Raw genomic sequence first — 27,410 nt, 5'->3', positions numbered from 1 at the left:
TAGAGAAAAGGGCAAGATGCAATTAACTAGGAAAGAGATGGAAATAGTGACGCATGAATACTATAGCTAAAGTTAGACTATTTGATGATAAAAAGTAATTTCAATAGTTGAATTTTTCTGTGATTAAAGACCTGTTACAGGATCATAAACTTTATGCTTAAATTCCGTATTTTAAAATGGAATTTTGTTTTATGGATGTCATAGTCTCCTGGGAACCTGGGAGTGAAAGTCTGCTTATTTTTTAAATAAACAAATCGTTCATGGATTAAGATTCACTAGCTTTATTTTTAACTTGTGTGAAGGGATACCAGTTTTTGTTCTCGTTATTTTCCTGAAAATGTGTGCTGCTTGAAGGAGTGTTCCATGTGCTTGTTCCATTTTCTTTAATGGGGCAGAGGTTGCAAAAAGTCCTGACTTCCTCTGCAGGCCCAAGGATGCTCCATTTTCCTATTCATTTTTCCCATCCTCAAGATCATTGAATTGTGGGATGGTGGTGGCTCTAGAACAGAGGTGGGCAAACTGCAGCCCGCGGGCCACATCCGGCTCGCAGGACCGTCCTGCCCAGCCCCGGAGCTCCTGGCCCGGGAGGCTGTCTCCCCTCCCCCACAGCCATGCCGCCACGTGGCGCAATGCTCTGGGCGGCGGGGCTGCAGAGCCCGGCCTGACCTGGTGCTCTGCACTGCGTGGCTTCCTCTCCTGGTGCAGCCGCTTTGCCAGCCACCGGTGCTCCAGGCAGCGTGGTAAGGGGGCAGGGAGTGGGGGGGGCAGTTGGATAGAGGACAGAGGAGTTCGGGTGGTGGATAGGGGTTGGGACAGTCAGAGGGCGGGAAATGGGGGTTGAATGGGGGCAGGGGTCCTGGGGGGGGCAGTCAGGAAGGAGAGGACGGGTTGGATGGGGCAGCGGGGGGCAGTTAGGGGCACGGGGTCTGGGGGTGGGCAGGGGACCGAGAGCCGGGGAGGGGTGGATGGGGCAGGAGTCCCGGGAGGGCCAGCAGGGGGCGAGAAGCAGGGGGGTCGGATAGGTGGGTGCCGGGCCATGCCTGGCTGTTTGGGGAGGCACAGCCTCCCCTAACCGGCCCTCTATACAATTTCAGAAACCCGATGCAGCCCTCAGGCCAAAAAGTTTGCCCACCCCTGTTCTAGAATGTTCCTCTTTTCCAGAGGCAAACACCATTCCCAAGACTGCTAGAGGATCAGAACAGTCTTATGCAAGATGATCCCTAGCATTTGAATTTGTTGCCTACGTGACACTTCTACTGTAGCTGTTGTTTACTATAGAAGACCACAAATAGGAACTGAACTCTACCTTCTGTGAAAAAGCCCTGCACATCATTAGATTATCAAGGTGGTCTGACTTAGTTCCTGCAAGTCAGTCAGGAAAAGAAGGGGGGGGAGCCTATAAATAACTTTGAATTTTCTTTAAGTGATTTTAATGTAAAACCTATCTAAAAATAGTTTAATCTTCATGTGGGTTTGTTACTTTCAGATAAAATGGGCAAAAATGTTCTTTCTATGGAACATAAGTATACTTTAGTTTTCACAAGTGTGTGGTTTTGACTGTCTTACTGTGAAAGTTCTTTATTTTCAACTTAGTACAACTTTCTGCTTCTTGGAAGAGTGTTTACTACTAGTTGTGGGTGAGACTGAATGTGGTAAACGTTGTTGGTACAAAACCCCAAATCCTTAGAATATAATGTTTCAGTAACTTCCCTAGAAAATCTTGAATTCGATAATTTCTACTAAACGTTGCTACAATGGTAATTTATTTTTACTTCGAAAAGTTAAGTACAGGTCAGGATGAGGCATACAAAACAATGAAATACAAGAAATCACTTGGAAGCATTACTTCTGTAACAAAGAAGCGATAGGATCAAACTCTCACAAAGGGGAGACGTTACCCTGTTAATAGTCATTTAACTTGTAATTTAACATTGCATTAATGTAGGTAAAGACTGCATGAGACATATGCTTTCAGATAGTGATCCATGTTGTAAAAAACCGTTGGCTGAAACTCAACTTAATCAGCACTTGGAAGTACAGATGTGATTTGCCACCTTGAGATTAATCCAACTCATTTTCTGTTTTTTAAGAGTATCTTGGGGAAAACAATGATGTGGATTGAATGGAAGGATCCTTGCCAGAGACTCAGTTACGTAGTCAACAGGTCCCTCTTAGAGGAGACCCTTAGCTAGCTAGCTAGAGCCTTTATCCGAGAAATAGACTAGTATAATGGAAAATGCACAATGCAGAGCAAAGTTTTGGTTGTTTTTTCATTCCTAATAGCATATTTCTCTTTATACCCAATTTCATTCTTACGCTAGGCTCTATTGATGGTAATTACATCTTTTTGTCACTATATATTCTCAGCTTTTTAGATATGTAACAATGACACATACTACAGTATACCCATGATTTAAGTTTGTCTTTAGGACTTTGAGAAGTCAGCTTTCAGTTGAACTACAAAATTCTGAAACTGTTGAAAAAACATTCCCACTGAAAAAAAATTAAACCAGTTTCCATACCAGTGGTGTTAACACCATAAATTATTAAAAGCCAGAAGAATCTTAATCAATTTATTCATTTTCTTCACTTCTCTGAGCTTGCACAAATGAAAAGCAAGGAAGCTTTATTTTAAGTTCTCAAGAGTTTGGGTTGCAGACATTGCAGGGAAATGTTTGTGTTTGATTTAAAAAAAAAACTTTTTTTTTTTTTTCAAATAATTCAGGAAAACTTTATTGATCTAAGGTTTTGTAAAAGCTTGTCTTTACCAAATTTAAATTTTGGGAAGAATTTTGGGACAGTTTCCTTCTAAACTGCAGCTCAAATTTAATGCTGCTTATATCTTTTTCTCTTGTGAAGTGTTCTGGGACTCTGTATGACTAGTTACTTTTTTTTCTTTTGCTACTATAATTTTTTGCCATTTCATGATTGAGATTAGACTTTTGCATTGTCTCTCTCTCTACACAGGACTACCCCTAAAGATAATTCAGAGACATAGGCAGTCACACTGTGTAAAACCCTATTTGTGGAGTAGTGCTTCACACAGAAAACATGTTGTCCCAGTGTCCTTGGTACCTGAAAATTACTACTTCCATGCTGTAAAAGACCATGAGAATTGCAGTCATTGGAGATGCTTGAGCTAATAGTCCCTATGTTAAAAAGTGGACCTACTGGCAGGTCATTCTCCATGAAGTGTTTTCTACTAGGGAATATTCTTTGTTCATTGGTGGTATAGAACATGAATTTAATCTTCAAGGCATGCCGCAAGGCTTGTGTTTACCTGGGATTTTCTCAGAGAAGAGTTGAAGGAGTTGGGTAGAATTGAGAACCATTAGTTTCAATATTTGAAAAAAGAAAAGGAGTACTTTGAAAGGTTCTCAATTATACGGCTGTTGGAGTTACTAATACATTGTGACATGACTCTAGATAGTAAAGTCGATTTGTATAAAGAATTTTTTAAAAATATTTTTGTAAGTGCCAGTGATTCATATAGTAGCTTTTATAGTCCAAAATAAATGCAGTTTATAGCTTTGGGGTAATGTTTGTCTGATTAGTATAACTGCATGAAAATCCTTGAAAGTTAAATCTTTCTGTAATTACTTTTATAGCAGTCATAACTCTAAAGTCTTCTGTGTATTTGTATACTATTTTTAATATCTGTAATCAAAATATTTTACATAAGGGTTTCTCAATATAGAATGTAGCCATTTCAGAGATTTTTAGAGCACAATTATTCACAGGCAGTTACAAGATATAGAAAACTAGTTCTGCTGTCACTAAGTGCAGGGGGCGGGGGAGTGGGGAAAGAAATATCAGGGCAGATTTATAATTCTTAATAGTAGTACAGCGGAGGCACAGTGACCAACATGTTCAGGAACAAGTTTTCATTAATTAGTATTATCTAACAGTGAAATCTACTAAAATTTCTGGTAGAGAAATATACCTGATTTAAAGAAAAATATTCTCTTTTTCTATGGAGATCTTCTCTTTATATTTCACTTGACTAGAATCTTTTTCTCAGGTACAAAATACGTTAAATCAAGTTTGTTAGGTACCCATTAGCACAAATATTCAGTTGTATCCACTAAATAAGGTCCAACTTCGTATCTGTATTAAACTGCTCTGAGAAGTTGTTTCACAAGGATTTGAATTAAATAATTCAATTATGCAAAAATTTGCTGTGTTTCTACTATTTGTAGTTATGTCAACCATGCAGCCATAGTGGAAACTTTCCAGTGTAGTTGGTCAAAGTTACTCAATTTTTTTAAAAAGTAGAACAACAAAAAAACTTGCTTTTCCTCTTCTAAAACTCTGAGCAAAGTGGTAATTGCAAGGAGCCTTTGTAAATATGAATGAATAAGGAAACTGAGACCAAATGCATTTTACTTGTGCATTGACTTAGGATTTTGAAGGGTGATGATATATTAGAAATCCATCTTTCCTAAATTATGGGCTCAAAATTATGAAAACATAGATATCTACAGTCTGAAGATATGTCGGTTTATGCCAGTTGAGAATCTGGCCACTTGCCTTCAAAGCCCTGTATAATTATGCTTCTCTTTCCCCCTGATATCCACCCTGTCTTCTTTCTGTGTCACTTCTGTTACCTTCTGTGGCGGTCCCCCGTGCATGGACTCATCATCTTGAGCTGGTGCACGAGGACCCCAGCCCTGCATTCACATAAGGGCTCACTTTTCTTTATGCCTACAAGAAACTGACTCAAAATGACAATGTAAGTGGGGGATATAACTTCATTAGTAACAACTTTTTTTTTTTTTGTATTGTTGAGATATAGACAGTCACCACAATTACTTTTATATTATACACTGTTGCTTGGTTCTAGTCTATCTTGTCTTTTTTAGCTTGAGGTCTTTGGGGAAGTGGCTATACTTTTTTGATCCTTTTGACATGATGCTTTTACTGGGTTATACAAAGTTGCTCAGTTGTCATCTTGATTAGGTTCTGAATTTAGGGAAAACTTTGACTTTCCTTTTTGTTTTACTTTTGTTTAGAATTCTGGAACCCTTGGATGGTTAAATCCGATATTAGACATATATGTCACTAGTTACTGTATAAATGGGATTATTCCTGCATATGAAAAGCATCCTGATATTTTCCTCTATGTTAATAAGTGTGAAGGTCTAATGGTAGCTTCCAAATTTGGACCTTGTTCAGCTTCAGAAGCTCTGGATAACAGTTGCACAGTTAACAGTGAAGCAATATCTCCATACCACTGATCAAATGATAAGTGCCTGTACTGGTTAAAGATTTAAAGATTTTACTGGTGAACAGTAGTGAGAACCATTTTAAGTTTTTTATACTCACAGACCCCATTTGGGGACAGGGGGGGCAGGAAAATTACTGTACCACGCAGATGCCCCAACCTGGATAAAGGTCTCATTGTGAGGGGTGCTGCACAAACATATATTAAAATAAGCCTGATTCTATGACACAGCTGCTTACAGTTGCCTAACCCTGTAATATGCTAACCAGAAAGCCTGAATCCATTGAGTTTTACTAGGCCCCCAGGCAGTTCTCTTCCTTACTATCACAAGTGCAGTCTGAAAACCTCTGTTTGATCTCCCTTCATCCCCATCTCTTTAATTTTCTGCCTTTTTAAATCAAGTGACCTGAACACTTCATGCATGTAATTTAGAAATAGATGTACTCTTACTAGAACAAATGGAGGTAAGAAAAAACTTTCTGCAATTCTACCCACAAACCAGTTTTCCTTTATTTTCTCTTTTGTTTTGTTTGCTTTGTGTTCCTTTTAAAAAAAAATGGTGGCTGTGTAGTACAGGTCACAGTTGAGATGGTGGAAAACTCACATTGTGCTTGCGTACAGTGTATGCTGGGCTGGATCAATACTATTGATCCGTCATGTTTATAAGAACTAAATTCACCGACAGTTTTACAATAAAACTAAAACTTGTCCAGTATCTGCATCTTATGGAAAAAATTGAGCATATGTTTAAATCACTGCTGCAGTCACACTGTTGGAAAGCTTAACTTCAAATCTGTCCTCAGACTCCAGAATCTGCAGACTGTTTGAAAGAAAATTTCATTTGCTGGCAACATTGCTTGGTTGACATCACAAGGGCAGAATTAACATCCTACTTTCACTTCGTGAGTGCAGAAATTGATGAAAAAAGAATCTTTCTAGAAAGAGCAGGAGGAATAAACAATATTTCATAAATATAAAGGGAAGGATAACCATCTTTCTGTATACAGTGCTATAAAATCCCTCCTGGCCAGAGGCAAAATACTTTTACCTGTAAAGAGATAAGAAGCTAAGGTAACCGCGCTGGCACCTGACCCAAAATGACCAATGAGGGGACAAGATACTTTCAAATCTGGGGGTGGGAGGTGGGGGGTTGTCTGTCTGTGTGATACCTTTGCTGGGAACAGATCAAGGATGCAAGCCTTTCAACTTCTGTAAAGTTAGTAAGCTAGCTAGAAAATGCATTAGGTTTTTCTTTGTTTTGGCTTGTAAATTTACTGTGCTTGAGGGAATGTGTATTCCCGTTTTTGTGTCTTTTTGTAATTTAAGGTTTTCCCTAGAGGGATTCTCTATGTTTTGAATCTGATTACCCTTTAAAGTATTTACCATCCTGATTTTACAGAGGTGATTCTTTTACCTTTTCTTTAAATAAAATTCTTCTTTTAAGAACCTGATTGATTTTTCATTGTTCTTAAGATCCAAGGGTTTGGGTCTGTGTTAACCTGTACCAGTTGGTGAGGATAGTATTATCAAGCCTTTCCCAGGAAAGGGGGTGTAGGGCTTGGAGTCCTATTCCCCCAAAATATTTCCCCAAGTGCTCCTTTCCAAGTTCTTTGTCTAAAACACTTTGTGGTGACAGCATTTTACCTAATCCAAGGGCAAAGACTTTGTGCCTTGGGGAAGTTTTAACCTAAGCTGGTAGAAATAAGCTTAGGGGGTCTTTCATGTGGGTCCCCACATCTGTACCCTAGAGTTCAGAGTGGGGAAGGAACCCTGACATGCTCTGATAATTTTTCTTGGGAAACGCATTTTTTTTCCCTTAAAGATACATATCTGGCACTATATAAGATGACTGGAACTGTAGTCACCATGTTGTATCTGCATTGGAATGCAGAGTAACATAAAGTACATTCTAAGCCATCTTTCTTTCATCCTTTTTATTTAAAAAAAAAAGTTTGGGAATGCTTTCATATACCTCATTTGTTTTAAATATAAGATGGCTGATCGAAATGGTCAAGCAACAGTAAACCTGCACTGGAAGTGTATTGTGGGTGGATGTGCTCCAGAATAGAGCAAATAGTGAAAAATAGAGAGGACAAAGATATACTTGGAAGGACTATCTCTGAGAGCGAAGTAAGATATCTCATACACATTAATTTCTTCTCTCTGTGGAGACTGATTACCAACTGTGATGTGACCAGATGTCCGTTAGAAATTAGACTGACACACTTAGTTTAACAAAACAGCTGTCATCTTTCAATCACAACGAAATGGGCCAAATCCTTAAGAACCATTGGCATTTCTTATGAAAGCACCTTATCTTTGCTATTTCATTTCCTGTTGGTTTCTCTTATGACCTTCTTTGATTTAACTGTATCTTCAGGCAAGATAATATCATAGAGATAAACAGCGGTGGATACACTATTTATAAAAACACACAACTCTCTCACTCTCTGCAGTAGGTTTTGTGAAAACCCATGTTTGTGGGGTGTTTTTTCAACATAGTAGGTTCAGCTCCTTCTATAAACCAATGAATGCTTTTGTACTTTAAATGTTGGGAAGAGAGTAACTGGCAGTGTGTACTCAATGAGCTGTTCAGTAAGTCTGCAGCAAACTCGGGGTCTTTACGTAAATCTGAAAGTTGCTTATTACTACTAATATATGCGGTTCTTAACTTAAATCTAATGCTGACTTTTTGGTCCAGGCAGTGATAATCTTTTGTTCAGACTACTCTAATCCCTTCTGGCTAGTCTTCCTGTTTTCTCGGGTTCTGTAGTCTGTGATTTAGCAGATATCTTTATTTATTTATCATAACCTCATTTTGATCACACTACCTCTTATTTGAGTATGTGTCTGTGGATTTCACTGTACGCACCTGGGGCCAGATGTTTTTGAATAGCAGTGTCTGTAGGGGCTTCGAATGCACCCAGTTCTGTCTCATGTTCTCATATGAAGACATAAAGGGCAAGGTGACTGTGACCTCCAGTTCTCTTTTAGTGCTCCTGACAGAGTGTTTGCACCATTAATTCTTAAACTTCTTCAAAACCTTCCAAAGTCTTCAGAATCTTTTCTGATCTACTATATTTGACGACCATGAACTGATCCAACTCATCTGGACTGCACTCTACTAGCTAGACCTCCCTGAAGAGGATTCCTTAACATGATGAACTCAAAACCTACAGGTTTCAGAGTAGCAGCCGTGTTAGTCTGTATTCGCAAAGTGAATGAAGTGAGCTGTAGCTCACGAAAGCTTATGCTCAAATAAATTGGTTAGTCTCTAAGGTGCCACAAGTACTCCTTTTCTTTTTTGTCAAAACCTACAGACTTCAAGGCCTGTCCATCCTGCAGTGTACTGAATCTCAGTGAAAAGTGGGCCCAGTAGATATTTATTGCCTGAGAGAATTGCAAATGCTCGGTATGCTTGTTCTTCTCCGCTAGAAAGCTGCAGCAATGGACTATGTACAACAGCAAGTACAAATGACAAGCAGCAGCTGTTGAGAGAGATGGTAACCCAACAAAAAGAGTTACAAAAGGACCTGATTCAACAATTAATGCCAGCCTTACTTCCACTGCAGGGTCTCATTGGGGCCAAACTCCCCAGGAGTAACTCACCCAGAGGTCTCAGAAGTTAAACAAGATGGGACCCAATGACTGGGTCATTTTTTACCACCTTTGAGAGGGTAGTGCTATCCTCTCAATAGCCTGCTGAACATTGGACTCTAATATTGGCACCATATTTGATGCGGCAGGCACAGTCAGCCTATCACTGGACCAAGAACAGAACAAGGACTACAAGCGAGAGCCTCAATTCTAGACTATTTTTAAATCACAGATGTTCCCTAAGGGAACCTTGACCCTAAGACCTTGATCAAAGCGAGAAGGAACATTGCTGGCAGTTGCTCCACTCAGAGAAACAGTCCAGGGCGTGGGTTGCCAAGTTAAATTTTAACTGAACAATTTGTACGGATTCTATCCGGGAGAGGTCAAAAGTGAGTGCTATGACACTGCCCTTGGTCTTTGTTAGACACTGTACGACTGGAAAATTTCATATTGAAGGATCCTTAGATGCATAATTTCCTGGATCCTCAACACCCTGCAGGACCAGGCCAAGGGAGGCATGAGGCATTAACCCTAAGCCCCTGACTCATGCTACATTTAGAACCCTAATCCAGGAGAGCTAAACAGCCTACTTGATCATGGGGAGGCCCTGGCAAATAATGGGATAAGGCTGATAGGATGAGGCCCTGCCCAAAAGCCCATCCCATGCCTTGGTTGGCTGCAACAAGTTTGTCAGATGTTGTCAAGGTTCCTCCCCCACTCTGAACTCTAGGGTACAGATGTGGGGACCTGCATGAAAAACCTCCTAAGCTTATCTTTACCAGCTTAGGTCAAAACTTCCCCAAGGTACAAAATATTACACCCGTTATCCTTGGAATGGCCGCTACCACCACCAAACTAATACTGGTTACTGGGGAAGAGCTGTTTGGACGTGTCTTTCCCCCCAAAATACTTCCCAAAACCTTGCACCCCACTTCCTGGACAAGGTTTGGTAAAAAGCCTCACCAATTTGCCTAGGTGACTACAGACCCAGACCCTTGGATCTTAAGAACAATGAACAATCCTCCCAACACTTGCACCCCCCCCTCTCCTGGGAAATGTTGGATAAAAAGCCTCACCAATTTGCATAGGTGACCACAGACCCAAACCCTTGGATCTGAGAACAATGAAAAAGCATTCAGTTTTTTACAAGAAGACTTTTAATAAAAAATAGCAGTAAATAGAAATAAAGAAATCCCCCCTGTAAAATCAGGATGGTAGATATCTTACAGGGTAATTAGATTCAAAAACATAGAGAACCCCTCTAGGCAAAACCTTAAGTTACAAAAAAGATATACAGACAGAAATAGTTATTCTATTCAGCACAATTCTTTTCTCAGCCATTTAAAGAAATCATAATCTAACACATACCTAGCTAGATTACTTACTAAAAGTTCTAAGCCTCCATTCCTGTTCTGTCCCTGGCCAAGACGACTACAGACAGACACAGACCCCTTTGTTTCTCTCCCTCCTCCCAGCTTTTGAAAGTATCTTGTCTCCTCATTGGTCATTTTGGTCAGGTGCCAGCGAGGTTACCTTTAGCTTCTTAACCCTTTACAGGTGAGAGGAGCTTTCCCCTGGCCAGGAGGGATTTCAAAGGGGTTTACCCTTCCCTTTATATTTATGACAGATGTATATTCTAGTGCTATCCTGTGACTAAATTTGCCTCTGACTAAGAATGATGCCTCCAAGGCAAGCCCTGCTAATAACTCCTTTCTCTGCAAGACCCAAAATGTAGAATCATAGGTTTAGAAAGGAGCGCAAAGGTCATTTGGTCTAACCCCCTGCCAAAATGCAGGATTTGTTGTCTCCAGGTATTTGCAAATTGAATGTTTTATACATTGCTCTAACAGCTTCCCAGGTATTTAAGTCAGATTGGTCTTTAGTTCACCAGCTGCTCCTTTTCCAAAGATGGGTACTATGTGAGCCCTTCTCCTGTCTTCCAGGACTCTCCTGTCATTCATGAGTTTGTAAATATTATTGCCAGTGGCTCCAAGATTTATTCAGCTAATTGGTTCAGTACCTTCAGGTGAATAGCATACAGTCCCGCTGATTTGAATTCATTAAAATTGGTCAGAAGATCTTTGACATATTCTTTACTTATCCCGATCTGCATCTCTTCCCCTTTATTTTCTATGGTAACTTTGTTATTGCCCAGTGACATGTTGTGTTTTTTGTGAGAAGATGAAACAAAGTAGGCATTGAACAGCTCTGCCTTCCTATCATCTTCCATTACCAGCTCACCTTCTCCATTGAGCAGTGGATCCACACCATCCTTGATCTTTCTTTTTTGTCTGTCATATTTGAAGAACCCATTCCTCTTATAATTTCTTGCCAGCAGTAAATCATTCTTTGCCTTTGCTTTCCTGATTTCGTCCCTACACGTTTGTGCTATTCTTATGTATACTTCCTTGGTGACATGCCCCTCCTTCCATTTTGTCTAGGTATCCCTTTTGGTTTAAAAGCTTCTTGTTCAGCCACACTGGCCTCCTGTGGCTCTTCTTATCTTTCCTCTGTGTTGGAATAGCCTGATGTTGAGTCTCCAGTATTACATCTTTTAAGAACTGCCACCCCCTTTGACTCCTCTTCTTCCTAATTGGTCTTGTTTCCATAGGACCTTGCCCCCACCCCCGAGTAAGTTGAAATCCACCTTTCTGAAGTCCAGTGTCCTTGTTTTCCTCTTCTAATGTTCTCCTTTCCATAGGATCTTGAGTTGATCGCTTCCTCTCAAGTTCTCGACTACCTTTGTGTTTGCAACTAATTCATCCTTGTTGGCTAAAACTAGATGTAAAATGGAGAACCCCCTAGTTGTTTCCTCAACTTTCTGAATCAGAAAGCTGAGCCCTACACTTGCTAAGACTTTGCAGGATGTATTATGTTTTGCTCCAATAGTCTTTCAACAGATGCAAAGAATTTAAAATCCCACATTAATACTAGCTCATGTGTGCTTGCTATTACCACCTGCTTGTAGAATGACTCATCCACTTCCTCTTCCTCATTTGGTGCCCTGAATTAGGGCCTCAAGTTCAAATATGCGAGGGGCCAATACATGTGGTGAACAGGGACAGAGTACGATTCTCCCAGGTGATCGAGAACTTTGCTTATATGCTCTGCTCCATACTTGGAAAAACCCACCTAGTATAACATTGCCTGTGCAACAAACTAAGGAGAAACTTCAGCCTGTACCATGGAAAATGAGGGCCATAGTCTGGGAAGGAGTATAGGCAACGTTAAAAATTGGTGTGATTAAAGAATCTAAAGGTGAGTGGAGAACTCTGGGGCTTCTCCACTCACCTTTAATCACACCAATTAAATGGGGGAGGGATAGCTCAGTGGTTTGAGCATTGGCCTGCTAAACCCAGGGTTGTGAGTTCAATCCTTGAGGGGGTCATTTCAGGATCTGGGCCAAAATTGGGGATTGGTCCTGCTTTGAGCAGGGGGTTGGACTAGATGACCTCCTGAGGTCCCTTCCAACCCTGATATTCTATGATTCTATGAGTTCTGGTCCCCAACAGTTTGGTTCATTTTTGCAACAATTTCTGTACAGTCAACTTCATTTTGAAATTCAGCACTTATCTAGTGCCCGTGGGTAGATGAACTGCTGGAGCAGTTGGAACCTGCAAGATTCCTTAGTACCATAGATCTCATAAAGGCATATTGGCAAATTCCCTTCTCACCCCTCCTCACGAGAAAAGACCAGCTTTTCCAACCTTCTAGGGACGTTTTCATTTCCAGACCATGCCATTCAGACTGCTGCAGGCCAATGGGGGCTTCAGGAAGCGGTGGCCAGCACATTCCTCGGCCCGCAATGCTTCCCGCAGCCCCCATTGGCCTGGAGTGGCGAAGCGCGGCCAGTGGGAGCTGCGATTGGCCGAACCTGTGGATGCAGCAGGTAAACAAACTGGCTCGGCCAGCCAGGGGCCTTACCCTGGCAGGCCACGTGCCAAAGGTTGCCGATCCCTGGACTAGATGACCTCCTGAGGTCTCTTCCAACCCTAATAGACTATGATTCTAAGAATGAGTACCAGTGTCACCTTAAGTGAAAGAGGAAGGTAAAAAAAGATGTCCAAAGCAACAACTTCAAAAAAAGCATTTGGGCTGCAAAAAATGCTAAAGTCTTAGATCTATGAAAACTCTAAAAGGGAGGCTCCTATGCCCCCAAGCAAATGAGGTTAATATATAATTCAAATCAAGAGAGGGACTCTGTTCACTACTGTTGTATACAACCATTTAGTATGAAAAGTAAAAATACAAGCATCTTAAAAGACCCATTTTTTGTAATAACATTATTCAAGCAGAAAACCAAAGTATAAGCATATGAACTATAAACAGGAAAAAGAGATGTCTCAGTGCTTAGTCTTATCCCACATCCATAATGATTACCGTTGGATCTGTGACATCAAGCCAGGAGACTGGCAGGTCAATGGTGTAGTCAATTTTACGTTTTAAAACAAAATCATTGAAAAGCAGTCACTCCTCCGCCTATTTGTTTAAACGAGAGTTTTTTGTTTGGCCTGAAGCATTCAACATGTTGTAACTGAAAATTCAGGAAATGCTGATCTCGGTGACTGTAGTGTTGCCATCTATGACAGGACAAACATGGCATCCTAAATTTGTGTCTTGTCAGGAGCGCATAAGGGAGGAAATGAATTTCACCCAACCTAAGTCTGCAAATATATTATTTTACTGATTTGGTATCTTGTACAGACTACATATTTAAAACGTTATAGTTTTACTTTTAAAATGAGTAACACATTATAAATAGCTTTCCAAAAATAGTCCTATGTGAACCTTACACAGCCAAACATTATTTCATGCTTTTATAGCTAATTTCTCTATCGTTTTAGTCCTCTTTCCCCTTCTGCCTGATGAACACTGAGCCTCCTCTTTAATATTATTCCATACTACTTCCAGGTTTGTTGCTTGATATTTTCTGTAAGTTCTGTTTCATTACATGTTTACTATCACCTCTTATTTGATCTCTCCCAGTGCATGCTCTTTCACCTCTCAATGTTCAACTCAATTTGCCTTTCACTTGTCCATCTTGCAAGTCTGTTCATATTCTCCTTCAGATCTGTGATTGCCTTGATTTTATTTACTATTTCTCCAATATTGTTGGTAAATTTAGAATTCAGGTCTCTTGCTCTATTTCACGTTATTTTATCTAGATTCTAAACTGGGTTTGCCCCAGTGCCAAATCTTAAGGGACTTTGCTTGTTGTTTTCCAAAATGACCTACTAGTATTTACTAGATAACTTTTGTACCATGATCTCTCACCAGCTTTTATTCAGTTGGTTATCTTAATATTCATTCACAAATCACTGATTTTAAGTTTCTATACCCATTATCAAATTAATTGCTTTATAGCAAAGTGTCTTATACAGAGAATCTGCCTTTCTTCCTCTTTTTTACCAACCCCCATCAAAGGGCTCCTCATGTTTGATATTAAATTGTTTCTGAATATTCGCACTAATAACTATTTCTTAGCAATCTTTTATGAATCCCTGAAAAAACATTTCCTGGAACCATAGTCAGACTCACTAGTCTTTTTCTCTGTTACATATTTAAAAACTCCATATTAACATCATATATCAGCCTTCCTCCATTTGTTTAGTACTCTCCTAGTGCTGAGTGAAATTTCAAAGAAATCTGTCAAAGGTCACATTGGTTCCTTATTTTACAAGAAAACAAAGGTCACATTGGTTCCTTATTTTAGGCTACATCCACACTACAAATTGTGTAGGGAGTTGTAGAATCTCCATCATTAGGGGGTTTTAAGAACAAGTTAGACAAATGCCTGTCAGGAATGATCTAGTTATTACTTAGCCTTGCATTGAGTGCAGGGGACTGAACTAGATGACTTATTGAGGTCCCTACTAGTCCTACACTGCTGTGATTGTACAAACTGGGGGTGTGATTTCCCTGCTCATGTACAAATACTCATACTAGCTCTCTAACTGATTTCAGGTGGGTTTGCATTCGGCACAGCTCAGCCGTGCATCCACTTCACTAGCAACACTACTGCAGTGACACTGCTATTAAAATTCACTCTACCTTGAGAATATGTACATAAGCCGGGGAGTCAAACACCTAACTTGTAATATAGACATAGTCTAACTTATGTAGTGCCTTACAATGACTTCTAGCTGTTTCTGGTGACTCATTCATGTTTTGTTTTTATTTTCAGTGTTCATGTATCACTTTCTCTGAGATGTGGACTTGATATACTATACCCTTAATAGCACTTTTAGTTTCATTGCTTAGTCCAGTGCCCCAGAGCATAAAAGCGTATATTTCTTCTAAAAATAATTGTCTACTGTAACTGACTACCCTAACTATATTTTCAGTATGCATATAAATATTTAATGCTTTTATTAATCCTACTAAATTTTGGCTTCAGTTGCATCGTATGGCTAGGAGTTCCACATGTTAATATAAAACGTAATTTTCAGCTTTTAAATCAGTTGTTTTTTAATTTCGTTGGTTTGTATCGAGAGGGCCAATAGAAACACCCAGTTTATTTTCTCTGCATCATTCCTTAATATTTTAAATAAACCTTTTGCCATGTTGTTTATCACCCTGCATAGGAGCTGTTGTCATGGACCAGGACCCCATTGTGCTAGATGCTGTACAAATATAGAACAAAGACCATCCCTGCCTCAAAGAGGTTGGATTTGAGTATAAAACCAAGAGACAACTTAACTAAACAGTCTCTCTTTTCATGTTCTCTTCATATGGTAGTCTCTCTCCAGGTGCCTAATATCTTTGTCACCAATCTCTAGATACCTTCTCGGTCTGCTGTTTTCAAATAGGGTGACCAGAACCAAATGCATTATTCCAAGTGATGACATGCCATTGATACTTACATAATGGCATAATATTTTCTGTATTTTCTTTCTCATTCTCTTTACTAGTGCTTTGGCTTCTGATTTTTTCACTAATGTGATAAGTAAACATGTATTTCCTTTTTTTAAAAATTGATAATTTAAGTGAGGTGCAGACACAGGTCAATGAGTTTCCCAGTTCACAAGTGGGTCATGTCAATCAGGATTAGAACTCAAGTCTCCTGACTCTTTCAGTCCTGGACTCTGAAGGACTACAGTAGCCCACTTTTCCTTCATAATACAACTGTAGAGGGATGAGATATTTTACTTATATTTCCTCACTGGGCCAGAGCCAAAGATTATTGAACTCAATATAAAATCCTTTCATAGATCAATTTCATAGATCAAGGTACCCTACAACTGTTTCTGAACACCTTGCAATTTTTTAGCGTATTTATCCTCGCAATACTTTGAGGTAGGAAGATATTATCCCTATTTTACAGATTAGAACTGATGCACAAAGTGAGTGAGTTGCCCAAAATCACAAGAGAGTCTGTAGCAGAGGGGAGAACTGAACCAGTCTTGCAGGTCCCAAGCACTGAATCATCCTTTCTCCCTGAATCAGGCCTCATATTGTTTTCTTCTAAATACTACTTAGAAAATGTTTAAGATAAAAAAATCAAGAATTCCTAGTGAATTGTTTTCATTAATTTTATTTCATTCAAATCTTTGGCTGCCATCTCAGACTGTAGTTGTCTTAAACATGATCCATAACAAGTAAAAACCTTAACACTTACATATATATAATTGTATTTTAAATATATAATTTTGTGTAAAAATGAGCACCAGAAAACTTTTAAAGAAAGTAAAGTAATACTGTTTATTCCTGTGAACTGAGAAGAGGAAAATACAAGTGCTAATATGGAAATTGTATTCTGCAAACTGTTCTAGAGGTGAATTTTTCTAATATTACTGACTTTTAAATTCACACACAAAATATAATATTTTAATCCATAAGTTAGCCAAATATTGTATGGCAAATATTGTATGGTGTTGGAAGAAAGGTCTTAGGTATTGTAATGGATATGCTTATTAAAATGACAGTTAATGTGTATAGTGCTTATTAAACTAGGAGGAATATTTTGAGTTAAGTTCTTTAGTTTGGATATAAAAAATAGTGTAGTAACTGAATGAGAACTTAATCACTTTAGGAGAGTTCTATCAAAGGATCTGATCATGCCAGTGGCTATGGGCTGGTCTTCGCTACAGGGGGATCTACACTGCTGCAATCAATTCAGCAGGGGTATAATTTAGCAGGTTTAGTCAAGACCCTCCAATTTGACTTCACAGTGCTTTTGGGTCGACCCCGGTACTACAGCTCCCTGAGAAGATTAAGGTAAGTGAATGGGAGAATGTTTCCCATCAATGCAGGACAGTGAAGAAACCGGGGTAAGTCGACCTAAGCTACATCAACTCCATCTATGTTATTCACATAGCTGGAGTTGTGTAATTTAGGTCGATTTTATCCTGGTAGTGAAGACAAGCCCTGAGACAGATTAACTATTAGTTGCGGATTACAGCATAAACACAAATTGTGCACTGCAGAATACAGAGATCTGCTCCTAAAGGTGAAACACTTGTGATTTTCTTTTTTTGTATAGTCTTAAAGAGGAGTAACTGTCTGTCTGAATCAGAATCTTCTTTTCATGGGCAGCTGTTGTAAATAAAATGTGGTAACATCATCAAAAGTAACTGTGCAGAATGGTTCTGGATAAAGAAAGCATAAGTGTCAAATGAATCAAAATGAAAAATACTGGAAAACTTTAACAATACTGTAGTTACCAAAATTTCTGAATTATTATACGTTTCTGAATTATATTATTATATAATTTCTGAATTGCATATAAACATCAACAGGAGTAGACCACCGTGGTATATGTATATAAAAGGCTGGTTATATTCGGAACTCCTGGTACAGGAGTGATTCAGTTAAAGTCAAGATATACTGAAGATAGGAGTTTACTTTTGATTATATCAAATGTGAGACAGTTCTGGTTCTTTCAGAACATATGTTAGGAACCAGGTAATAGAGAAGAGAGACTCGCAACTGGGATTAATTCGATAGTCATATCCGTGAGTACCAATTATCTCACCGGGGGGGGGGGGGGGGAGAGATAAGGAAAATTAATTGCCATAGGACAAAAAGCTGGGGCACACTTATATACTTTTCATTTGTATGACTAAGTAAGTCTTTCTCAACAGTAATGCTCCGTAAGACCACTTAAAATGTTGGATATCATAATTGATGGTGTTGGTGGCTGCATATGAATGCAATAAGGAGGATTAATAAAAATTAAAGCAAACTGGTACTCTGTGACAGTCAAGTTATCAAAAATTTGCATTATTTTTTTTTCTGTGGAGTGTCTGACCCAGATCAGTGCTGGAATCAAGGAGTTGATCCTGCAGGAAGACAAGAATTTGGCGTAGGGCAGTGCATTGGCACAATTTGGATTGAAACTGAATAAGTGAAATTGGCTAAAAACTGCTTAAAATAAGACAGTCCAAGGATTTTGAAAGACGGACCTCATAAAAGACAAGAATTAAAGGCAGAGTATTTTTAATTGCCTATTCCCAGATATCATCCAGTACATTTTTTCCTGTTGGGCAATGTCTGTGGTTCAGAAATGTATCAGGCAGTAGTTCAGGTTAATGTTCATCTTCATGGCTCAAACTGCTTTGTCCAGGCATTCACTTAGCCCTAGTCTACACTGGGGCAGGGATCCATCTAAATTACGCAACTTCAGCTACGTGAATGAGATTTTAGAAAAAATGGTGTCTTCACCGCCACGAGTCGACTGTTGCCGCTCCCTCTGCGCCTCTCATGGTGGTGTAGTACAGGAGTTGACGGGAGAGCGCTCGGGTCAATTTATCAAGTCTAGACTAGACACGATAAATCGATGCTGGCTGGATCGATTGCTACCTGCCGATCTGGCGGGTAGTGTAGACATACTCTTAGAGCTCAGTCCATGGAAATGAAGTTTTCAGTGGTTCCGGCTCCCTACATTCATGCTCTCTACCACTCTTTCTACAGAATGCAGGGAATAGATTCTTCAGCTTATCAACAGTTTTTTGCACAAGGAAGAGACATCAGTTTGTAAAAGCTAGTTAGCATTATAAATTATCCACTTTTTCTAAAATCTCAAAACCCAAACATAACATGAAATTACTCAGTTAAGTTTTTTAGCCATTCTGCTAGCCTAAAATCCTAAGTGGCTCTTCTCTAAGCTTTTCCTGAAACTGATATTTCCTTTTTTCCTTTTGATAGGCTGTTCTGATTTTTATTATGCATTTTGTTTAGCTGGTGGTTTTCTTTTTCCTAGTCTGTCCTCAAAAGTCTTTGAATCATTTCAAATACAATTTTCCTTTCTTAAGTGGCTTAAATCTCTCTTAGCTGCACAATATCGTTTTGAAAAATGAAATCCTATGTGGCTTTGAAACGCTAAACATAGCTTTTGAAATTCTAAATCCTGCTTGGCTGAGGGGGGAACTGGAAGTGTATTCATGTTGCCAGAAGCCTCTTTATTGAAGGCATGCAGAATGAATATTTGGGCCACATTACATTATTTCGCTTCGTATTAGACCTATCTCCTGCAAATGAGGTTTTCAACAAGCGTGTCCTTTTGGCAGTTGTGTGCTTAAAAAAAAAAGGGGGGGGGTCTTAGTTTCTCTTCTAGTACTATTTCCTCCCAAGGTATGGCTCGCCTGTTTTGATTCTTTTCCAGTGGAGAGGAGGACATGCAAAAGACCAATCACTAGTGATGGCATTTTTCGTAGACCTCTTCTATCTGGACCCAACATAGCAAGGGAGGAAATTAAGTCTGTGCTTTGTTTTCTCTGTAGGTACAGTCAAATCTCTATTTGGCACATAGTTAAACTTTTCTATGCTTTTTACTATAGCAAGTATAAGGACACACATTTTTCATAGTAAATGTTACATTTGTTCAGTATAACCTTTCACATGCACTCATCTTTCTCTTTTATGTTTCCATGACTAAGGGATGGGAGAGCACTGTATCAGCTTACAGCACACTACCGAAATTTAAAACATTTCACATTCAGTTCTATGAATAAGGTTTACGTCATCCCCGGGCAAAAGCAATGAATTCCTTTTTGCCTTAGTTAACTGTGGGGTGGGAGGGAGATACTATTTTAAGTGGTTAAATGAATACCCTTTACCTTTTGGAGCATTCCTATCAAACTCTTCCCTCATTCATAAGTCATTTAAAACATGTACGTGGAAAAAGTGGATGGAAATACTCACTAAATAAAACAATCATCCTAGCTCAATTTGGTTAAAAGATTATAGCACATAAACAGCCTTTGATCAATAAAATTGATTATAATGTTTTTGTGCTTTTTAATATCAACTTCAAAGAGCATTTCAGCTACATTATAATAATATATCTTTGTTTTAGATCATATGGGGAGTATTTTTCATCCTTGTGGCGCTGTTGTTCACCATTTCTCTCTTCCTGTCAAAGTAAGTATATTGCAGTGTCCATTTTGTAAATAAGTTACACGGATCATGTGCTGTATACCTTTTATCTAAGCTAAAATCCATTCGTATGATCTATTAATCTTAAGAGTTGTCTGCTTTACTTTAGAAGCGTTCTGCAGTGGTGTACTTTTGTCTTGCCACATTCCTGTAACTGACTGTACTGTCATGTTTAACATTATACACCTAAACTAAATTTTGATAAAGCTGAAACAGGTAAGTCAATAAAACATTGATTAAATAAAGATTGATCAGTTTGTTTTTCTTAACTATCCACTATAAAAGAGTGAGCACGCTACCACTGATACACCAAATATATTAATCATATGTGTAGACAAATGCAAATAAAGGGACTACTTATGTGCTACAAAATAAGCATGGGCTTATGTGCCTTCTGGGTTAGGGAAACAGTGCTCAACACCTTGTGGGTACTGAGTTCTCAATCTCCTTTCTGCATATTCTTTAGGTTCTGGTCATGTCCATGTTTTGTGAAGCTTAAAGTAGTATAGTCAACTGGAAATATAAGTAGTTTGTTTTTTAAAAGTTGTCTGTTACATCATCTGTCCCTGAGTCCAGTCCCCCTATGGTGTTTTGGGGACACCATATTTGGGGACATCATGTTTAAGCATCACTTTCCCTATTTTAAAAATATTTCCCTCTTCCCTGTTACGTGAAATACCCATACAAGCAAAAAGGAGACACTGAGTAAGGGATAGATCGTGCAGAGATACATGTGCGTAGTCTCATTGACCTCACATGAATAACTTGACTTGCATGTTTGCAGGACCAGACCATAGCTAACAATGCAGGGGGAGCTATAGCATTAACAAAGTAAAGAAACTAAAAAAGTTTTCTTTCAGTGATAACTTCTTCGGTGTTTATAACGGTTTCTAAAAAAATCTTAAACACAAGAGTGATTTTTTAATCTGACATCCCTTTACGTGAAACATGAATAAAAATGGTCTATGGAGAGGGGGAAAAAGCCATTATTAACCAGTTTTCCCTGTTTACTGCAGCTTGGACAAAGCTCTCCATTCAGCTGGCATCAATTCTGGATTTATAATTTTAGGAACTAATCTGACCAATCCATTGAATATGCTTTTACCTGTTCTACAAACTGTAAGTAAAACAATAATTGGCAAATATATATATGTAATAAACTTGCTAATATATGATAGGATTTAGGAGACCATTGCAGATTAAAAAAATCTTGAGTCTGCAAATTAGCATTTTTGATTTATCTATTAGTTAAACTTCATTTTTGACATGCTTTGTTTTAATTTAATATTGGTAATATACTGGTAAATCTGTGTCAATGAATATTATAATAGTCTAAATAAAATACTTCACTACAGCAATCTCTTAAATATTTGCTGAGAAGTAAAACTTAAACTTTTTGTGAACTGTAAATTTTGCAGATTAGCACATTGAAACACCAGGGCCCTCTTGCACTGTATATGTTGAAACATGGAATTACTCCTCAAATGATTATCCAGACAAATTCCACTCTTTGGGTTTATGCCCCCTGCACATGTGATCAGATTCTTTTGAAATGGCAGTGTCCGTTGGGGCTGTGCCTGCACGCTATGAGCACTCGTGACCATTGTAGCTGAAGATTTAAGGAGCGGGTTAGCCTCCGCAGCCTCTCAGTTCCTTCTTACTGTCCATGTCTACAAGATGGAACCCTGCAGTCTGTCTCTTCAACCTGCAAGAAATAAGCTGGAGCTGCTGCTGTTTATAATTATTGAGACAAATATCAAATATCTGTTGGTTTGAAAAAAAATTCCTTGTGAATAGAGGGCATTAATGGGGTTTCTAATGCCCCTTCTTCCCCCCCCCCCCCATCCCTCTGTGCACAAACCTAAAATAGCCAGAGGAAAATCCCCATGATTCAAAATCTGTCCCTCATGCAATACAACAGTGCCCGCCAATGATGGCCATTCAAGTTGCCTCTTGTGCCCCTTGCCTAAGCATGTGTCAGAGCACTGCATGGTGCACAAGCTGGTTTTGAGCAACGACTTGAAAGCTAAAGAGGGAAGACTAAAGCTACATCATGAGACCTCAGTGCAAATGTTGTCAGATCTGGGTAAACAAATGAGGACATCTCCTTTCATTCAGTCTCACTTCTCTAGTGCCCCACTGAGCCACAATGACACCCCAAACTCAAGAACTTCCACTTTTCCCAGCAATGGGGTTGCAAGAAGCATGGCTCCAAGAACCAGGGAAGGCACAGCTATCCTTCCCTAGCAGCAGTACCAGATGATCCTGTGCCAACTACACTAGCACCCGGGGAAACAGACTCTAAGCTTATTGGTGGCAGAGGATTCATCAGCTCAGAGTGCCATATTGGTGCTGTGAAGGTCTTATCAGCACCAAAACAGTTCTCAGCATTGACAGTCTTGGCTGTGACTGCTAGCAGAGTCCCTGATTCTGGACAGACTGAGGGTGACAATCAGCCAGGTTCATTCTGCAACCCAGCAGTACTGGCGACTCCTGAGGGAATTCTGTGCCAAAAATAAAAAATTCTGCCAATTTTTCTTGTCAGTAAATAAATGTGGAGGCTTCAGCATGGCAGTGGGACGCGCACACACCATTGACTGCATGGAAGTGGGAGATCACCCTATGCCCCCTCCTGGGACATGGACATGGCGGTGAGGCTGCTCCCGCCCCGCCCTAGAAACACCCCTGGGCCCTTCCCTTCTGTGCCACATGCACCAGATGTGGGAAGACAGGCTAAGCCCAGCAGTGTCCAAGTGTGGAGGGGATCCAGGTGTAGGGTGAGAGAGTTGTTTGTGGGTCAGTTTCAGTGAGGGCAACTCAGTAGGGAGTCTGGGGTAATGGGACACTATGTTGGGGTGGTCCAGATGCACAGGGTGGAGCTCATCGGGGTGGGGATTTGAGTGCAGGGGATTCAGTGGGGGATGGTCTGGGTGCAAGGTTGGGGGTCTGAAGGCAGGGGGTGGGGCTCAGCGGGAGGGTCTGCGTGCAAGTGGGCTCTGGATGCAGGGGGTGGGGTTCTGGGTGTGTGTTGGGGGGACTCAGGAGGGTGTCTTGATATGGGGGCAGGTCCAGATGCACGGTGGTTGGGCAGATGGGAGTAGCTTCCCGTATGGGTGACCTCTCCCTCCACAGCTGAGGAGCGATGTGGGTGGGAGAGTGAAGCTTCCTGCAGCCCGGGAAAGTTCTTCTTTGAGTGCTTGCTCATGTCAATTCCATTCTAGGTGTGTGCATGCCCACGTGCGTGGTCGCTGGAGATTTTTGCCCTAGTGGTATCCATAGGGCCAGCAATGGCGTCGCCTTGAGTGCTCCGCTCGTGCATCGGTATATCGGGTGCCACCAGCCTTACGCCCTCTCAGTTCCTTCTTACTGCCTGTGGTGGTTAGTTGGAGTGCCTTTCCTTGCATAGCAAGGGCTAGTGGTTTCATCTCTTCTGACTTCAAGCCTTAGGGCCTTGTAAATAGTTTATAGTAGTTAGTGTTAAGTAATTGTGAAATGTAGTTAGAAGTTAGTCCCAGCAAGGGCATGTCCTGGTCTCCGGGGTTTAAGCTCTGGGTGGACTGCAACAGGCCTATACCTGTAAGTGACCCCCCACAGCAGCTGCCTTAAGTGCTTGGGGGAATCACATGTGAAGGAGAAATGTCGTATTTGTAAAAAAATGTTGACCCAGGACTCAGTGGGATATTGGTTTGCGGGCTTGCCTCATGGAGGCTGCCCTTCGTCCGGCTTCCGAGCCATCCTGCCAAGTCTCATCTAATACATCTGCGTTGGTGCGATCCCCGTCCAGCACCACTCCCCATCACCGGTGCCCAAAAAGAAATCAAAGAAGCACAGCTCTCCAGCATGAGGCAAGAAGGGCCATGGGACATTGGGCAAAGGACCTGCTGCTTCTTGTCCTGCTGCTCACAAACCGGGAAGAATTAGTAGGGGAAGCAAAAGTGGATGGGAACCTGGGAGGCAGTGACCATGAGATGGTCGAGTTCAGGATCCTGACACAAGGAAGAAAGGAAAGCAGCGGAATACGGACCCTGGACTTCAGAAAAGCAGACTTAGACTCCCTCAGGGAACTGATGGGCAAGATCCCCTGGGAGAATAACATGGGGGGGAAAGGAGTCCAGGAGAGCTGGCTGTATTTTAAAGAATCCTTATGGAGGTTACAGGGACAAACCATCCCGATGTGTAGAAAGAATAGTAAATATGGCAGGCGACCAGCTTGGCTTAACAGTGAAATCCTTGCTGATCTTAAACACAAAAAAGAGGCTTACAAGAAGTGGAAGATTAGATAAATGACCAGGGATGAGTATATAAATATTGCTCGGATATGTAGGAATGGAATCAGGAAGGCTAAATCACACCTGGAGTTGCAGCTAGCGAGGGATGTTAAGAGTAACAAGAGGGGTTTCTTCAGGTATGTTGGCAATAAGAAGAAAGCCAAGGAAAGTGTGGGCCCCTTACTAAAGGAGGGAGGCAACCTAGTGACAGAGGATGTGGAAAAAGCTAATGTACTCAATGCTTTTTTTGCCTCTGTCTTCACGAACAAGGTCAGCTCCCAGACTACTGCACTGGGCAGCACAGCATGGGGAGGAGGTGGCCAGCCCTCTGTGAAGGAAGAAGTGGTTGGGGACTATTTAGAAAAACTGGACGCGCACAAGTCCATGGGGCCGGATGTGTTGCATCCGAGAGTGCTAAAGGAATTGGCGGATGTGATTGCAGAGCCATTGGCCATTATCTTTGAAAACTCATGGCGATCGGGGGAAGTCCCGGAAGATTGGAAAAAGGCTAATGTAGTGCCCATCTTTAAAAAAGGGAAGAAGGATGATCCTGGGAACTACAGGCCGATCAGCCTCATCTCAGTCCCCGGAAAAATCATGGAGCATGTCCTCAAGGAATCAATTCTGAAGCACTTAGATGAGAGGAAAGTGATCAGGAACAGTCAGCATGGATTCGCCAAGGGAAAGTCATGCCTGACTAATCTAATTGCCTTCTATGATGAGATAACTGGTTCTGTGGATGAAGGGAAAGCAGTGGACGTGTTATTCCTCGACTTTAGCAAAACTTTTGACACAGTCTCCCCCAGTATTCTTGTCAGCAAGTTAAAGAAGTATGGGCTGGATGGATGCACTACAGGGTGGGTAAAAAGTTGGCTAGATTGTCGGGCTCAGCGGGTAGTGATCAATGGCTCCATGTCTAGTTGGCAGCCGGTATCTAGCGGAGTGCCCCAAGGGTCAGTCCTGGGGCCGGTTTTGTTCAATATCTTCATTAATGATCTGGAGGATGGTGTGGATTGCACCCTCAGCAAGTTTGCAGATGACACTAAACTGGGAGGAGTGGTAGATACGCTGGAGGGTAGGAATAGGTTACAGAGGGCCCTAGACAAATTAGAGGATTGGGCCAAAAGAAATCTGATGAGGTTCAACAAGGACAAGTGCAGAGTCCTGCACTTAGGACGGAAGAATCCCATACACTGCTACAGACTAGGGACCGAATGGCTAGGCAGCAGTTCTGCAGAGAAGGACCTAGGGGTTACAGTGGACGAGAAGTTGGATATGAGTCAACAGTGTGCCCTTGTTGCCAAGAAGGCCAATGGCATTTTGGGATGTATAAGTAGGGGCATTGCCAGCAGATCGAGGGACGTGATCGTTCCCCTCTGTTCGACATTAGTGAGGCCTCATCTGGAGTACTGTGTCCAGTTTTGGGCCCCACATTACAAGAAGGATGTGGAGAAATTGGAGAGAGTCCAGTGAAGGGCAACAAAAATGATTAGGGGACTGGAACACATGAGTTATGAGGAGAGGCTGAGGGAACTGGGATTGTTTAGTCTACGGAAGAGAAGAATGAGGGGGGATTTGATAGCTGCTTTTAACTACCTGAAAGGTGGATCCAAAGAGGATGGATCTAGACTATTCTCAGTGATAGCAGATGACAGGACAAGGAGTAATGGTCTCAAGTTTCAGTGGGGGAGGTTTAGGTTGGATATTAGGAAAAACTTTTTCACTAGGAGGGTGGTGAAACACTGGAATGCGTTACCTAGGGACGTGGTGGAATCTCCTTCCTTAGAAGTTTTTAATGTCAGGCTTGACAAAGCCCTGGCTGGGATGACTTAGTTGGGGTTGGACTAGATGGCCTCCAGAGGTCCCTTCCAACTCTGTTATTTTATGATTCTATGATTCTATGACCCAGTTTGGGCCACCCAGCCACTCTGGAGCCACGTGTACGTGCCTCCCCAGTCGGGGCCCTTAGTCCCTTAAAGGATCTGCCACCGACTCGCAGGAGCAGTAGGTGATCCAAATTCTTGATGACATCGACACTTTCCAAAGCTTCCCTGATGCTGAGAGAGTAGAGGTCTCTGCCTGTGCCACTAGCACTGCCGGTGCCACAGGAAACGGTAAAGGCTCCCTATGAGGGTGGGCCACCCACTAACGCCTTTCAGGGGGCAGTGGAGCACCACTTATCCCCCGAGACAAGGCAGTGCTCTCCTCCTCCATGCCACAGAACTCTGGAGTAGCAGACCAGATCCTCTGGGTCTCCTGCTCAGTCACTGGCACCGCAATCGCGGTTTCTGCTGTCTCAATGTGCATTGCCTAAGGTGAGACACCGGTCTCTGTACTACCGGCACCATTCGCCCCCTGCCAGTCATCCTCTAGGCACAGATCTTGGTTGCTTGCCTCATGGAAGCATTTTCCGTCACGACTCCGGTCCCCTCAATACCGGCACCGGTCCTCTCACTCCAGGCACCAGTGTCGACAGTCCCACGGTGGTCACCGGAAGTGGATTCCTCTAGCACAGAAGGGTAGTTCTGACTCCCAGACTCCACCAACTCAGTTGGGCTCCCGAGACCACGTTGACGTCGACGGCATCATCTTGGCAGCATGGCAAGTGGCCAGCACAGTTGCCTTATTGGAGCCCGGGGGTCAATGCCGGTCATGACACTGCCCCTTCGCACCGCTCATCTGCTGCTGCCTCAGAGCAACCGTTGGTGACACCTACGGTACAGGAGTTGCGCTTGGAGGTCGGGAGGAGAGGAGACTGCGCCCACCCCTAAACCTCCCTCCACCTTGGGGAACAGTTGCTTCTCCGAACAGACGGATGCGAGGTTCAATGGGTTGAAGGACACTTGGGCCTCCGTTTGCTTGTTGAGCATGCGTACGCCGCAGTCTTCACGGAAGCAGTTCTGGCTGCCCCCACCACCAAGGCCTTGGCAGCCTTGTTAGGGGTT

General features: G+C 41.5%; 1 protein-coding gene across 2 annotated transcripts in view; it reads left to right on the top strand.

The window, feature by feature from the left end:
* LMBRD1 (LMBR1 domain containing 1) overlaps positions 1 to 27,410 on the top strand; it is a 245,666-nt gene that overhangs the window by 158,092 nt on the left and 60,164 nt on the right. For both annotated transcript variants that reach the window (XM_075126513.1, XM_048846014.2), the window contains exons 10-11: positions 20,118 to 20,182; positions 21,214 to 21,316. In XM_075126513.1, the coding sequence (XP_074982614.1) occupies positions 20,118 to 20,182; positions 21,214 to 21,316 (168 nt within the window). The remainder of the gene's footprint in view (positions 1 to 20,117; positions 20,183 to 21,213; positions 21,317 to 27,410) is intronic.

This window comes from Caretta caretta, chromosome 3 (genome assembly GCF_965140235.1).
Source record: "Caretta caretta isolate rCarCar2 chromosome 3, rCarCar1.hap1, whole genome shotgun sequence".
Lineage (NCBI taxonomy): Eukaryota > Metazoa > Chordata > Testudines > Cheloniidae > Caretta > Caretta caretta.
The sequence above is the reverse complement of the archived record's forward strand: the minus strand, read 5'-3'. Positions and strand labels throughout refer to the sequence as shown.